We start from the raw sequence: 15,558 nt of genomic DNA on the forward strand, positions 1-15,558 counted from the left end.
GCTTGTCTACTCAAAAAATATACACCAAAGACAAACCCATGTGAAAATGTGGACATTCCAGACAGTAGTGTCATAGAGTGACAAAAGTGAGGCATCAATTTGTGGGCTGTTTTTTGAGTTATACACATAATGTGCAGTTATTGTGTTGAGTGTTGATGTTTTTCTTAACTTTCATGTCTGTATCTCATTCCTTTTTAAAAATTTTCTGCTGATACCTTCATGGATTGAGTGACACACTGTTTGCCTAGACAACCGTGAAATACCATACAGTCTGATGTGCTGCATAATATGTGTGGGAATACTGGGCCGATGGGGATTGGACCTGGATCAAAGAGACAGAAAGTAAACAGAAAAAATAAACCAAAATGCTTGTTTGCATGCAAACATCATCTACAAATAGCTCCCACTTGTTTACATCTGCCTTTCTCCTCTGGTCATCTGGACATCTCATTCTGGAGTCCTAGCTCATGTGTCAAGCTCCTGGAAAGTGACCTCTACAGTACCTTTGAAAGTAGAAGCATTTTTTCTTTCTACAGTACCTTGCCTTGTTTCTTTCTGCAGATGGCCATGGCAAAGGAGGTCCAATGGAACATATTAATGTAGATCAGAACACTGGCATTGAGGTTTTTAATTTAAGGATGACCAGTTTGGCAAAGTGGTGGATGCAGGAAGAATTTGTTTTGTTTTGAACATGACAAGGGACAGAGAGAGACGAGAAAGTGTTCCTTGACATTTTTTCTACTCTTTAATGAGGTTTTATGAGACCTATTTGTTCTTTTTGTGTGTCCCTTGAGGATAGTTTTTTTCTCCCTTTGTTCCTTTTTATGAGTGTTGAAAGATAGGATTATTTATTGGACTTTTGAGTAGCTATTAGAATAAAGCTGTTATATGTAATCTACCTGTCTTGTGCTGGTCTCTGGGTGCACTGGTCATTCCGTGATAAAACAGCCTATTCCCTCTGGGAGAGAACGGTCCTTCTGGTGGTGTTGGCTATAGTTTCTGAAAAATGTCACTATAAATACATTAACAATTAATTGCATACAACAGGTTAGCTATTCAAAGGGAACAAGGTCATCTTCTAGTGGCATCCCGTTTGACATTGTGTTCCTTAGTCTATGTTCAGAGTGTAGCCTGCCACAGTTGGTTTGAGAAACAAGACTTAATGATTCCATGATATTGTAATAGATATACAGTATAAAATGTGTACTGTGCAGAGTACCGAGGCACTTTACACTTGTAGTCAGGAATTCCATTTCCAAATAAATAGCAAATATCAGTGACTAGTACAGTATGAACTGTACCTGAAGAAGTAATTTAAATAATTTATTTTCCCTTTTCTTCTTTTTTCTTTGAACATTTTCTTTTCCCCTTCTACACTGTTTATCCATCGTTTGGTTGTTTATCTCTGAGAATAATAATGATGATTTTGCATTTTCGAAGAACTTTACTTTTTTACTAATAACAAAACATAGATCATTAATATAAATTAAGAAGAACAGTAGTCCTAATAATATATTATGGTACTGCACAGATTACATCGCACCAGTGTGAGCACATACCCTTTTACATGAGCTGTTTGTTTTACCAAATCCAAATACATGCATTTCTTCAAATACCTGTCACGATATTAGTCCCCCCTCCTTAAGGGTGCTCCAGCCCTTTCACGTGAGACTTTATTCTGTGCACTTGTTCCCTATTCCCAGCCCACCTTAAAAGCCAGGCGCTGACGCTTATCCGGTCTCTGCATCTGATTTCCATATCTTGCGAGTCTGGGACCTGGAAGTGCCTGGTCCCGTTAAGGTTTTAACCTCTGTTCTCGTTCCCGTTCCTGTTCCCTGTCCGCCGGTTCCGACTCGGCCTTCGTGGTTTTAACTTCGTGTTTTGATGGATCTCCTGGTTTTGGACTTACTCGTGTGTTTTGGATACTCTAAGGATTACACTTTTGGATTGTTCGCCTCGGCCACACCTCCCCCGTGCACCAGCACACCTTGGACACGCCCCCCTGTCTTCAGCCTTGTATTCCTGCATGATGTTTCCCCAGTGTTTCCCCACTTCGTCGGATTGTGTCGTCCGCATAGGGTCCGGAAAGAACTGTTCGTTACAATACCTATGACCCACCATTTCAGATTTGATCTTTAATCCTTATCAGAAGCCTATAAATTTAAGTATGTCATCTTGTTTACTCCGTGTATATCCAATACTTCTATTGCCTATTCAAATAACTATAACAAGTCAATTAAGCAAGACCTACCTTTTTCTGAATTCATGTTGATTACCCCCTTAATCATATTCTCTTGCCGATAATCTTCTAGTTTAGTTCTAATGATAATTTCTATAAGTTGCATTTAAAATAGACATTTGTTTTCCTTAGCCTTAGGCAAGCTGTTGATTTCTTCCTTTATATTTCCTTCATCCTTTACTGTTCTCTTGCAGTTATGAGATTTAATAAAAGTAGATTTAATAATTTATCTATACATGTATGAAGTATATTTATAATGCGCTGTGTTAGTACATTTATAATAGTTTTATTATTCATGTTTGTCTGCATTGCAGTGTTTCTTTCAATCTCTTTTTAATTTCTTTTTAGTCATGCTTCCATTTCATTATAAGTAGGTTAAAACTACTGTCAATCCTTTTTCATTTTTAAATTATTTTATAAAGTGTTTTCTTTCTCCTTATACAGTACTGTTATTAAATCACTTACAGTAATACATTATTTAAGCCTCTGCTTTCTAAACTTTGATTTACTTGAGATGAATCATGGGATCTGTTGTTTCAAGTACCATATCAATATCTGTTGCATTCATTGTCTACTCTTCCTCCATCTATATTGTGACAATTTACTTCTTGAAGCCTTGTTAGTTTAATAAAATTAAATATTACTAAAAGGAAAAGATTGGCGGAACAGAAGGGTTGGTGGCATGGTGCTATGCAGTATTATCAAAATCAAACTTCAAGTTAGATTTGTAGAATTGGTGCAATTATTGTAGTTTTTCTGGGGTGATTTGTAAAATAAAACATCTACTGGCTAGCAATAGCTGTATCCTACAGATTATCTTATAACATTCAAAGGGGTTCAGTTCACTTACTATATGACTGCTAAATTAGGAAGGTATGCTGCAAACATGACGTTATATTACTGTGAGATTTCATCTTTGAACAGAAAAATTTTATTGGGAAACACAGAATCTAAAATTGATATTGTTGATATGGTTAAATGTTTACTGATTGCTTTTTAGCCTACTTTGTAAAAACATAAACTATAAAACAATCTTAAAGTATCTTAGCTGTTCCAAACTAGTCATATAATAAATCAGATGAACAGATGTGAAAGAGTCACTGAGAAGCTGTGACCATAATATGGTATCTTTTGATATACTGTGCAATTTTAATCTCTAAAAGGTAAATTTGAGTTCCTAAATTGATAAAAGGTGACTATGAATGAATGGGGCAGAGAATTGAAGCATAGAGGTATTGAGCAATAAAGAGATACAGAGTCAATGGAAGAAAGGTATTTCAAAATACCTACAGTAGTTGCAGACTTAAAACATGTTTACCATGGTTTTTAGCCAAAAGCTAGAAAAAATATGACCTAAAATATTGAATGGAGAAATTAAGAAAAAAAGCAGAAGGAACGAAGCCTTTAGCGAATTATCTAAAAAGATATTAAAATTGATAAAATAATGATTATACTTTAGAGATAATTAGAAGAGATGCAAAGTTTTATTTCATGTACTACAGTTATAGAAACTGTAGAAATGGGAGTATCTAGATGAATATATGTGGGAAAACAAGATACCCAGCCACATTATAAGTGGAGATGCTGGCTTCTTTCAAGAAAGGAATTTTAAGCGACAGTCAACATTAATTGTGAAGGGAAAGGTCTTGTTCAGCTAGATGTAAACACCAACGTGGATAGTACTATACCTACAACATTATACAAGTACACTTCCAGAAAGCTTGGGGACATCGAAAAAAGTGTGGATTTTAAATGCATGAATGTTATGCTTTTCAATGCACTAGTAAGACCCCACTGATGTTTATGTTATGAATATTATGTTCAGTTGTTACTAGACAACAAAAAGGATATAATAGATTTAAAATGAGTTCAAGCTAAAAATTCTCCTGATTTCTGGTCATTGTCATAGACAGGTTAAGGTTTAAGGTTATAGTTCTTTTGTACAGAACAAAAGCAATTGAAAAGAGATTAAAAGATATACAGTAAGATCCTAATAGATTGGATTAATTCAAGGGACAACTCACTAGCAAAACAAGGATACAGGGGTCACAGTTGTAAATCCGAAAGAAATTTGTTTAGGACAGAAAATAAGAAATATTTCTTTACATTAACAGGTAGGTGTTTGGAACAGCCAGTTAGCTGAGGTCGTTTTTTTAAAAAAAGGCCTGTGTGGAGTTTTAGTTTAATTTATCTCCTAAACTCCTAAAGGCTGGATGAACTGAATTACTTACTCTTGTTTGCATTTTTTCTTGTGTTGTTTTTTTTTTTCCAAATGTTTATAGTAGCCAAGGACACATATAACATTTTGGTTTCCTGAAATGGGGTCTGAGCAGTCCTTTCAGTTGTTTTAAATGCGATACTTAATTAATATGCAGTAGAAACATTCTCTTAGAAAATGGGAACATGGCCCATATAATTGAAATTGGAAAAAAATACAACAAATTAAAAAAGAACAGTGAGCACCACAAAGCTAAAAAAAAGACTGATCAAGCTTTTTGCACATCTGTTGTTCAAATGACATTTGAACTGATCTTTTGAATAATCTGATGCAGGACCACATGACCCTGTACACACTTCCCAGGTAGTACAGTAAAGCCTTCAAGTACCACAGCTATTTGTGGTTGTCAGACAAATTGGGACAGTATTAAATATTTATTAATACTTTGTAGAAGTCTAGGAGTTTTCTGGGTGATTAGGATGTTAGCCCTCTGAAATGCCTTGTTTGTAAATACTGTATACATAGAGTAACTTGTGTGTTGTTGTTGTCTGTAGCATTGTGTTTGTCCTGTCCTTGTTAATAAACATTTGTTTAACACAGTGTGCCTGGATTATTTCTCCTTTCACCAGAGCTGTGACAGATAAAAAATAATTCACGTGTCTCTAATTATACCAACCACACAGGTATATTCTGGAAAAATCACTTACAAGTTAGGGGTTATGAATGAATTGACTTATTGACTTAACCATTTGGTCAATTCCTGATCTTCACAATTTTCGTAATTCCCCCCCTCCATTTATTACAATATGTTCTTCTCAGTTTAATATCTGATATGTCCCTAATATAAATGATAATGCACAACAGTGTAAAACGCTTTCATGAGCTGAGTAGTCATTTATTGGTTTGTGATGCATCTCATTTGGTTTTTGGTAGCAGCTAGTGACAAAGATATTTTTTTTCTGTAATTACAGAAATTATTATGTAGTGTTTCACAAAGATGTGCTAATCTGTCTTTCAGTCATGCTGCAATTTAAATATATTGATCTAAATATAGTTCAGACTTTTATCAGCTATAATACATATTGTATCCCCGTACTGTTTTTAACAGTCATTCAAATCACTATTCAAAACTATTTTTAATTTTAATATGGCTACACTTTGTGTTTTTTATGTTTTTATTTGCTCTTAAATACAAAATGTTAAGCCACTTATTACTGTATAATATATTTTATATAATTAATATCTAAAATAATATTGTAACGCTTCAGGGTTCAGGGTTCAGGTGGGCACCCTTGCTGCCACCGCATCTTGTCAGCCCCCCACCGTCAGGGACATGAACCCAGGCCTCCGGCTTCACTCAACAAGGACCCAGCCTGTTGAGCTAAAGAGAGATCTCCCCCAAGCCTAGCGGCTGTGGGCCCTGCTATTACAGGGAAGGGCGGTGACATCATTGCTCTGGTAAGCCAGCTTTCACACTCATTGGTGGCTGTAAGCGTTACAATATTATGTTTTCTAATTACAATTTATACACAATTACGAAATCTTCTGTATACTATATGCAATAAAAAAAACAATAATTAGTTTTCTACAGTATTGTGACATACAATATATCATTTGGAGTTGTGGTAGCAACATGATAACAATTGTTTCTTAAAATCATTGTGCTTAATGAAACGCTATTACAGTACTGTATGCATACAGTATGATTAGTGCAAGACAGCACTATATAAACATTTAATAATTTAATATGCCAGCAGCCATATCACCCTGCAACTCACAACTGGCAACCCACTGAAGCTAAGCAGGTGTGAGCCTGGTCAGTACCTGGATGAGAGACCTCCTGGGAAAAACTAAGGTTGCTGCTGGAAGAGGTGTTAGTGGGGCCAGCAGAGGGCGCTCACCCTGCAGTCCATGTGGGTCCTAATACCCCAGTATAGTGATGGGGACACTATACTGTAAACAGGTGCTGTCCTTTGGATGAGATGTAAAACTGAGGTCCTGACTCTCTATGGTCATTAAAAGTGTGTTTCTCGTAAAGAGTAGGGGTGTAACCCCGGCGTCCTGGCCAAAAAAATGGCCAATCATGGCCTCCTAATAATCCCCCTCTATGAATAGGCTACATTACTCTGCTCTCCTCCCCACTGATATCTGATGTGTGGTGAGCGTTCTGGCGCACTATGGCTGCCGTAGCATCATCCAGGTGGATGCTGCACATTGGTGGTGGTGGAGGGGAGTCCCCATTACCTGTAAAGCGCTTTGAGTGGAGTGTCCCCATTACCAGAAAAGCGCTATATAATTGTAAGCAATTATTATTATTATTACGGATTTGTCTGACAACCACATGCAGCTGTACTGTACTGTACTTTAAGGATTTGCTGTGTGGCAAACTGCAATATTAACAATTTCAGTTGTATTGATTAGTTTAAAGCCACTTCATGAAATTCATTTTCTGAGAATTTCCATGAAATCAGGCACATTAAAAAACTTGGTCCAATCCAGGCTACATGTTACATTTTAAAACAGTAGCTAGACTTTATATTTAATATGTTTCTTTAACATATGTTATTTTTTAAGAAATATGATCATTAGACTAAGAAAAAAAAACTTCAGTGGCAGTTTCAGTCGCATTTAACACAACACAAACATGACCTATTAATCCTCTTTGGGCAGCGAAGGGCTACATTCAACATGCTAAACAGAATTGTGATATACTGCTGATGCAAAATCTGATGCAAATTCTACTAATATGCTGTGTCCATACTGTATATATAAACATTTTCAGATTAACAGGTCAGTTGTTAATAAAAACACAGTATGGATAGAGTATCTAGAACACATTCTAAAATAGCAAAAGATAGTACATAAACAGTGTTCTTATTGCATATTTAGCGATTGATGCATTAGCATGTTCCTGCCTTCTCTGGTCCTTTAAAGAAATAAATAAATAGCTGTCTGAGGATGATTATAATGTTTCATTCTGTTGTTTGGAAAAGAACAGATCATAATTCTGTGTGGATTCTGATTATTAATTTGCACAGTGTATGAAAAATTATGGACTTAATCATGGATTCCTTTAGAAGCTGTAATTAGGACATTAAAGCTACAGCATGCATATTAGCCAGCCTGTGCAAGCTTTACCCTAGTGAGGCATTTGGTTTATGAACTCTACATAATGACTTCATAGCATCCCAGTGTTCTTTAGCAGTAGGAAACAAGTTATGAGAAACAAAAAGGAATGCAATGTCTACATATTAAAAACAGGGGCAAGGGGGAAGTACTTCAAGTAGGAAGCTGGGTCAGCACATGTAGGCTGCAAAGGAACAGGTAATGGGTTTATTCCATGCTGAAAAGAAAAGAAACACAACATTTCGGCTATGGATTCTTCTTTAGGTGGGAAGTGGGACAGGGGGAAGGGGGTGCCATTTTTTTACTTGATGTTTTTTACTTGATGTCAATGTCAGCACTGCAAGAACCACTTTTCTGTTAGGTACTTGCTAACAGCGGTAATTTAAAACTGTTTACAGACTGGCTTAATCTCTCAGAATAATTTTAAGAATTTATTCCTACAAACACTAAACAGTAGGAATGACATTTCCTATAGTCTTATACAAATGACTGAGAAAGAAAAAAATTGTATGGATTTATAGCTGCAGTTACTATTTTTTTAGTCATTGGCAACTAAAACTGGAATCTGGCTTTAATAAACTACTGTTCCTACAATAGGATTCTAATCATGTTATCTCTGGATAAACGTACTGAATATCAGGACCTTTTACTGGTCATTGTATTTGAGTACAGTGTATGTTTAGAATAGTTTTTTTCTTTTTAATGCCTTTAATGTGTTTATCACTTAATGCTTAATTTACTTTTAAACGTTCTCTGTGGAATGTTTTTTATCAATCAATATCATGTTTTACTTTAATATTACCTTTGCAATGTGGCAATAATTAAACCACATTGCAAATCAGGGTGCAGAGATAAAAAAAAACTAGTTATTTTGACTCAGTGATTTACTGTACAGTACATCTCCCCTGTATCTGTACATCATTAAGTAGTAATCTATTGAAGCGAATAGAGAGATATAGAGGAGCAACAAACAAGGTTTAGATTTCCTGGCATGGTATTCTGCAGCACTGATCTTCAGAAAACAGTTAAACAGATCTAATTCAGAAAATATTAAAAGTGTTAGGTCTGATTGAAAAGTTCACCTCGCAAACATGGTTTAACCTATATTTTGTTTTGTGTAAAACAAAGTAAGAATTTGGTTGAAAGGGAGACACAGTCTGCCCAGCATCCACCTCAAGGTTTTTCAACTGTATTTTTCAGACTTTTTCAGGTTCAACGACTATTGACCAAGTGGCATCAGAGTTTACTTTGGGTGTGCTGGACCTGGGTGGGGTCCCCAACACATTGGTCTGGGATCAGGGCATTACAAGTAAAGCCTATTTCAGTCATCCCCATGCCAGGCAACCCAGCTGTTTATATTCTAGGATCATTGTTTAGAGTGAAGGAGATGGTTTAGTTCAATCTCTCAGAGGACTCAGAGTCATCTATTTTGTCTTAATCTCTCCGGGGCTGGTATAGGGCTTGTAGCCATTAATCAGGTTGAAACCTAATGAACTATTTTAAATACACAATATTGAAAAGAGAAAGAATGTTAATGATGAATTAATAATAAAACGAATAAACTTGCTGACGAGCATGACTAGCCAGTAAAATGATATATGCTACATGGGACAATGAGAACAGTTCTGAAGTGTCCTGATGGAAATTGAGTTTTTGTTTTGTTCCTGACATATAGTAACTGTAACCAGCCTATTGGACTAAATCTGACAGCTATTACTCTTAAAACTATTATATATATTCTTACTGTATCTATTTTAATTATTATTAAACATTTTTTTTCTTTTTACAATTTTAAATAATAAGAGGAGGGTCCCTAACCCTGATGTTATTCCCTTCCCTGAAAATTAGAAGAGATCCCAAGTCCCTCTAACCTAAATGGTGCTATACTATACTTGTGAACAATCCAACTGAACTGTAGCATCAAGTTGGAAATGCAAAAGGCTGATATAAAAATATGTGCTTATATAATATAATTGTAATATTTGTTAAAAGTCTCAAACTATAATCACTGTGTCTAGTGCTAACTTGAAATGTTGCTTACAATCTATGGAATTAATATTATACTATTATAAAAGCTGAAATAGAACAGACATTAGAATTCTCGTTTGGGACAATCCAAAACCATGGAGCAAGTGACACTCAGTGGAGGTACAGAGGAAGCTTTCTGATACCTACTGAATATGAAGGTGACTGAGGCTATTTATCACTCACTCATCTTTTACAGACATTAAAGTGCTCAATATAAAAGAAAAAAAATCAGTGAAAGAGATAGATTAAAACACTAACTTAAAAATCAGGAATGATTAAAAAAGTCAAACCTTTATTTAGTGCAGCTTCTGGAAAATCTAGTACAGTTGTTACTAGAGGGTTAAAAACTTCCAGTCGAAAGCTTTTACTGATAGAAGCTAGAAAGCAATGACACAGTTAAAAAAAGGAACATCCCGGCTAGAGAGTCTATCATCTTAGTAATTCTCAGAGCCGTGATTAACATGAAAAACTCTTGAGTGCACAATGCACATTCGAAATAGCACAGCACAGTCTGAACTGGGACCATGTGGTAGCCTGCGTTGGCTGTCTCCAGCAGGTTCCTGTGTGATTGCGTTTTTAAAGCTAGCTCTACCTACCTAAGTGTCGTTGACACTGGCTCTTGCTGAAGCCTTATTACTCTTTAAAGAGCAATTTGGTTGGTTGCACGGCTATTAGGATCAGGCAGCGAGGATTAGAGCTGTCATTGCAACTGCTTCTCTTCTTTTTTCCTTACAGTCTTGACATTCCTTTCTTGCATTGCTTTCCTTCTTTTCTTCTGCTGGACACAAACTGTGGATGTTTTCCATCCCACTCGCAGTGTGAAAGCTGAAGGATGTATTCCCAGTGAAACCCGAAGTAGAGAGAGCAGGAAATAATTTTGCAGCAGCAGCAGCAGCTTCAGTGTAGCACGCCGGCTGGATGTGATGTGGGCGATGCTGGATCAGTGAGAAATGTAGCTTTCCTTAGGGCTATATCAGTGAGATATTACCTCAACAGATGAGGATGGCAAAGCAAGCCCCTGCTCTCATTTCCCAGTGATTAATGACATCGTCCAAAGTGAATGTGGAGTGGAGGCAAATAAAGATGTGAAGATGAGGTGCGAGTAACTCTTGGAAATGTTTTCGAGGGGAAAAACAGGATTTTTTTCAGTGTTTGAACTTCTTTTATTTCTCTTTCTCCTGTTGTGGGAACCAACTCTCGCCAAGCAGAGTAGAACTAAAGGAAGACACTGGAAAGGTGGTAAGTGAGCAAAGTCAAATCCTACCTAAGCCCGTGCAGCTTGCTTCTCATCAGTTCTTTACCTTTCTCCTCCTCAAACATAAAAAAATAACTTGCTGTCTCCTCGGTGAAAATGTGAACCACAATGATTCACATTTTCAGTGCTGGGTCTGTTCATTGACCTTTTTTAACCCTTTGCACCTTAATTATACACAAGACAGAACAGTGTAAAAAGCACTGGAGAGTGAACCTAAAAGCCTCCACAGGGGATGCTAATTTCCAATACCCTGAAGGCCAAATGAAAGGGTTTGGGGTCAGGGGCATCAGAGTTCCCTGACAGGTGTTGTGAATGATTCTTTTTGTGCTCTGGTGTGGCTTAAGTGGTACATTTTGCTTCATGTTTTGTATTATGCTTCATGCTTTGATTTATATAGCTTTTGTTGTATGTTATGAGAGGAGGGGACATCTTTTGTTTCAGAACTTTTATTTTATTTAATGATAAAGTTTAATTTTAAAAAATGGCTTACAAGATATGAGAATGCATATTCAAAGAAGCTAATACTGCAACTAACTGTGTTTAAATGTTTTGAAGTTCAGGAACAGAGGTCATTTGGTCAGTAATGTAGCAGGTTTTGTTCTGGTTGTTGTGAACTATTTAAAACAGATTTTCATCCCACCTCCCTCCCCCTGATTGGGAGACCCTGGAAATCCAGGCCGATCACACAGTCTGGCGAATTAATCTAACCCTTAACAGCCCGGTGTTTTGCTGTCGGCTGTCAGTGTTGGGATTTTAGGTTAAAGACTGAGATCAACATTCTAAAGAGAGTTTTAATAATTTATTGCAGCACCTCTGTAGGAGGCTTTCACCCCTCTTTTTCCATATAATCCCTTTTGTTGGATTAAAGGCAGTTCTAATCTTTTCCATTGGAAAACTCCCAGCAGCGGCTCTACGTTGCTGGCACAGGCAGTTCATGCTAAGTAGCCTGCTTGTCTTCAAAGAGTGTGTTGGGAATGTGATCCATTTAATAAGATTCTAAGTCACCACTTTCTGATTCAGTCTTTTGCTTGTGATGTGTGCGCTGTGGTCTCTACCTCCAAGTGCTTTTGCTTTCCTCCGAAAGATCGAAGATCATTAATTCAGAAGATTTGGGAATTAGCGACATTGTCCACTTGCTCACAAAGGCATGTTCTCAAGTCTCATGCTGTGCCGAGACATAAATTTTATGCAACTCACTTCTTCATTTTGAATTCTCATTGAACAATTATTTAAATCTGGCAAGACCCAAATTTGTTTTACCATTTTCATTTAAAATACATTTGATATAGTGGAGCTATGCTGTTCTGAGAACAGACTCCTGGGGGAGTCTGCCAATTCAACAGCTAAACTGAGATCAGTTTAATAAGTAATTTTAGTAGATTTAATCAAGTGCCAAGTGCCAAGTTGAGGAATGTACTATAGATAACAGACAGTAAAGTTATAATTTGAGAAAAAATGTAAAAATGATTAAGCATGGTCTTTTACATATATTTTTATGAATGCCTGTACCTAATGTAACCAAATTCAATCGCAGTCATGGTATAAAGATGGCTATTTGGAAATTGATTTGTGAGGTTGATGCCACAATTTGAAACAATGAAGGAGGTTAAGTCAAGCACTATTAATAAATTCAGATCAGTATTGTGAAATGGCAAAGCCTTGTAATCTTTGGCCCCAGGTAAAATGATGTTCTATGGCTCCCAGTGGCATACTTAACTTACATTTTTACTGAGATATATATACATATTGGTTCACACTAATGTTCTTTAAGCAAGACAGTGACAGAGGCAAATCAGTAATCCTGCACATTACTGGAGATCTAATTTTGAAAAGTTGTTGTTTGATGCATGGTAAAGAAACTCAGTGAATTTTGAATTTGAATAAGAAAATGTTTGTGCTTGTGTATTTGCAGTTGTGTTTGTGTTATACAAAAACATGAAAGATGAAGGTGAGCAACAATCTGCTCGTGCCATAATAGACAATATGCAATTTACCTGATCATTCCTTACTTGAAGTAACCATTACATGAGTTCTGCTGATTTAGTGCAGCTCATGTCTATTTAGATTATATACCTAGATGACTTGATATTCCAGTAACAGTTGCTTAAAAGCTCTATGAGAGGTATGGGATGGTTAATGACTTTAAGGAGTTAATAAGAAATTCAGGGCTGGTGTTATTCTAATAATCATCAGTGATGTCCAAAATGACATTTTGTCTGTCCAGTGGCTGGGTTGCTAGCACACCACAAGAGGTATGGAGGGTAAGAAGCTGAGATTAAAAGGTAGGCATAATAGAAACAAAAGTAAGGAAAGTATATGAAATCCAGAAAAGCATTTTTAAAAATATTTCACTTAGTCTGTGTAGAGAAAAACAAACTAATACTGTACATGGCATCAGCAATATACTGTATAGAGTAAAAGGCATCTACAGTATACTGTATGTGTATTGAGATTAATCATATAAGAAAATTAGAATACACATACTGTAAACACATAAATCTTTTTTTCCATATCACTGTCACACTATCATGTTATTGTTTGCTCTTCAGACCCTAATTCCATTTTTTCACCTACAGCAAAGGTTTTCTTCCCACTCTTTGGAAAAACAAGACTTTGCAATAGAATTAGAAAGATAATACTGACATAACAAAAAACAGTTACTAAAATAAGTAAACAAATCTTAATAATTGTCTTACATTTCCTGGGTGTGGTTTATTTTAGATGTAATCCTGTTTTTTTCCACATACCATAAAATCATCTTGATCTGTGAATGTGTAGTTCACCCCTTTTTTTGATTAAAAAACACACCCCTTTCTTATGACAGGTATTTTCACACCACTTGCCAGTTTCTCTCAATCATGTAACTCTCAGAGACATTTTCAGCATTTTACTGGAATAGTTCAACTCTAATCAGACACTTATTCTCAATGGAACATTTTACAGTCATCTATATGATGAAACCCATTTTCTCGATTTTTGCCATTGTTTTACTAAATTGAGCATTTTAAGCACAATTGAAGCAGGGCTCTCTAGGAAGCAGTGGGCTGTTACAGGTCTACTGCTGCCAGCAATAGCACATAATTTGAACAAGCTTTGGTGGGTGGTGTGTTTTCTGAATTATTTCCTCAGCGGTGGTGGATGGATTTAGAAAAGATACTGTAGGTTTCATTTGCAGGATTTTTTACTTTTAGTAATGTACATAATTGGACTATTTTTTAGTACTTAATGTTAACTGGTTACTTGGTTTCTATATTTGATACAAACTGTTACTCTCCATCTGTTCAAAACAATTGTGGTTAAATGTAGCAGTAAGAGACATGTTTGTGGTGGTGCTAGATAAATGAATACACTCCCATTGGTATACAGAGTGTTCCAATCATCAAATTTCACTATATGCTGATGACATTTTCCTGATTTAATTTAATTATTTTAACTCAATCCCTCTGTTTCAGATATTTGTTATGAAATATCTGAAAATGTTTAAGATATTTGTTGACTTCAGTAATTTGAATCTTTAGATGTACAATAAATTCTATTTCACTCACACCACAATATTTTGAGCAAATTAATTCTAACTAGTAACACTTCAAAGGAACCAAAGAACCAAGAGTTTGGTGGTAATAGTGATCTAAACCTTTTGGGTTTGTAGCTGTTACTAATGTCAAGTATTAATACAGGGTTTTTTGGTTGAGGCTGAAAGAACTTGGTTGAGTTCTACAGAAAGTAAGGAGGGCTTAAACCAATCAGACTTTGGGACATTTTATTTCCAGAATTTTCAGGATCCATGTTTCTCTCTCAAAGGCAGGACTGTTTCTCTTAAAATTGCAGTTCACCTAAACATTAGAAGGAAAGTCAACTGCTTTCTCTTAAAAAGTCATAAACTTCACTGATTTGGATCATTTTCTTTATTCACTAGTTCTCAACACTTTTTCTACACACTTTTGTCTACAAGACTATGATGTCGCTTAGTGCTATCTTTGAAGACAATGACTTGTGCACTAAGGAACTTAGTACTTCTGGAACTAAGGGAAACTTTCTTGCTAATGGATTTTTCTGGATTTTAAGTTCATGATACCGTGGTGCTTACTGAGGTATAACTAGTGACAACCCATGCAATCTATAATGCTGCATTTGTATCTTACCCTCCACTAGACTCTTCATGCCTACAGAGTGATTTAAACTAATTGTTGAAATAGTTTCAACAGTCATTATTAGGAACAAAAGCTTTGTTTTTTTTCTCTTATCTAAATTCAGTCTCCTATGGGAGTCCTTATTTGGATGCAGTCTGGCATACAGTAATAATTTATCTTCCTCTTAATGTTTAGTACATTGGCTATTTCACCAAACAGCTTTCATAGTCATATTGAGGGTGTCATTGCTACCTAATTAAACATGTTTTGTGAAGTGACAAATGCTTTTGGGTGTATGTAACTGTAGGAGATTAGGGGTTTTAATCTGTTGTAACAATCATTTTAACAGTAAATTGTGAGAGTACTTGATGACTTTTAGGAATAAAACATAATAATTTAAGTCTCATACACACATTCTAAATATGCAATATACAATTTATTCTATATCATAAATTGATATAACCTAAACATTCATAAGAAACAACAATGTAATAGAATATATATGTGAAATGTTCTAATGTGAACACAAATGCTGATTCCTCACTCAGGGATTACAAAGATC

At 35.8% G+C, this 15,558-nt stretch overlaps 1 protein-coding gene across 12 annotated transcripts in view; it reads left to right on the top strand.

Annotated features, from left to right (window-relative positions):
* Positions 1–10,139: 10,139 nt before the first annotated feature.
* robo2 (roundabout, axon guidance receptor, homolog 2 (Drosophila)) overlaps positions 10,140–15,558 on the top strand; it is a 618,934-nt gene continuing 613,515 nt past the window's right edge. For 6 of the 12 annotated variants that reach the window (XM_015341924.2, XM_015341930.2, XM_015341926.2 and 3 more), the window contains exon 1: positions 10,141–10,850. In XM_015341924.2, the coding sequence (XP_015197410.2) occupies positions 10,727–10,850 (124 nt within the window). In that variant the 5' untranslated portion in view covers positions 10,141–10,726. Of the gene's footprint in view, positions 10,851–15,558 lie in introns of all 12 variants that reach the window. The other 6 variants (XR_001477914.2, XM_015341922.2, XM_015341928.2 and 3 more) reach the window with 2 other exon arrangements.

Source organism: Lepisosteus oculatus, chromosome 5 (genome assembly GCF_040954835.1).
Source record: "Lepisosteus oculatus isolate fLepOcu1 chromosome 5, fLepOcu1.hap2, whole genome shotgun sequence".
NCBI lineage: Eukaryota > Metazoa > Chordata > Actinopteri > Semionotiformes > Lepisosteidae > Lepisosteus > Lepisosteus oculatus.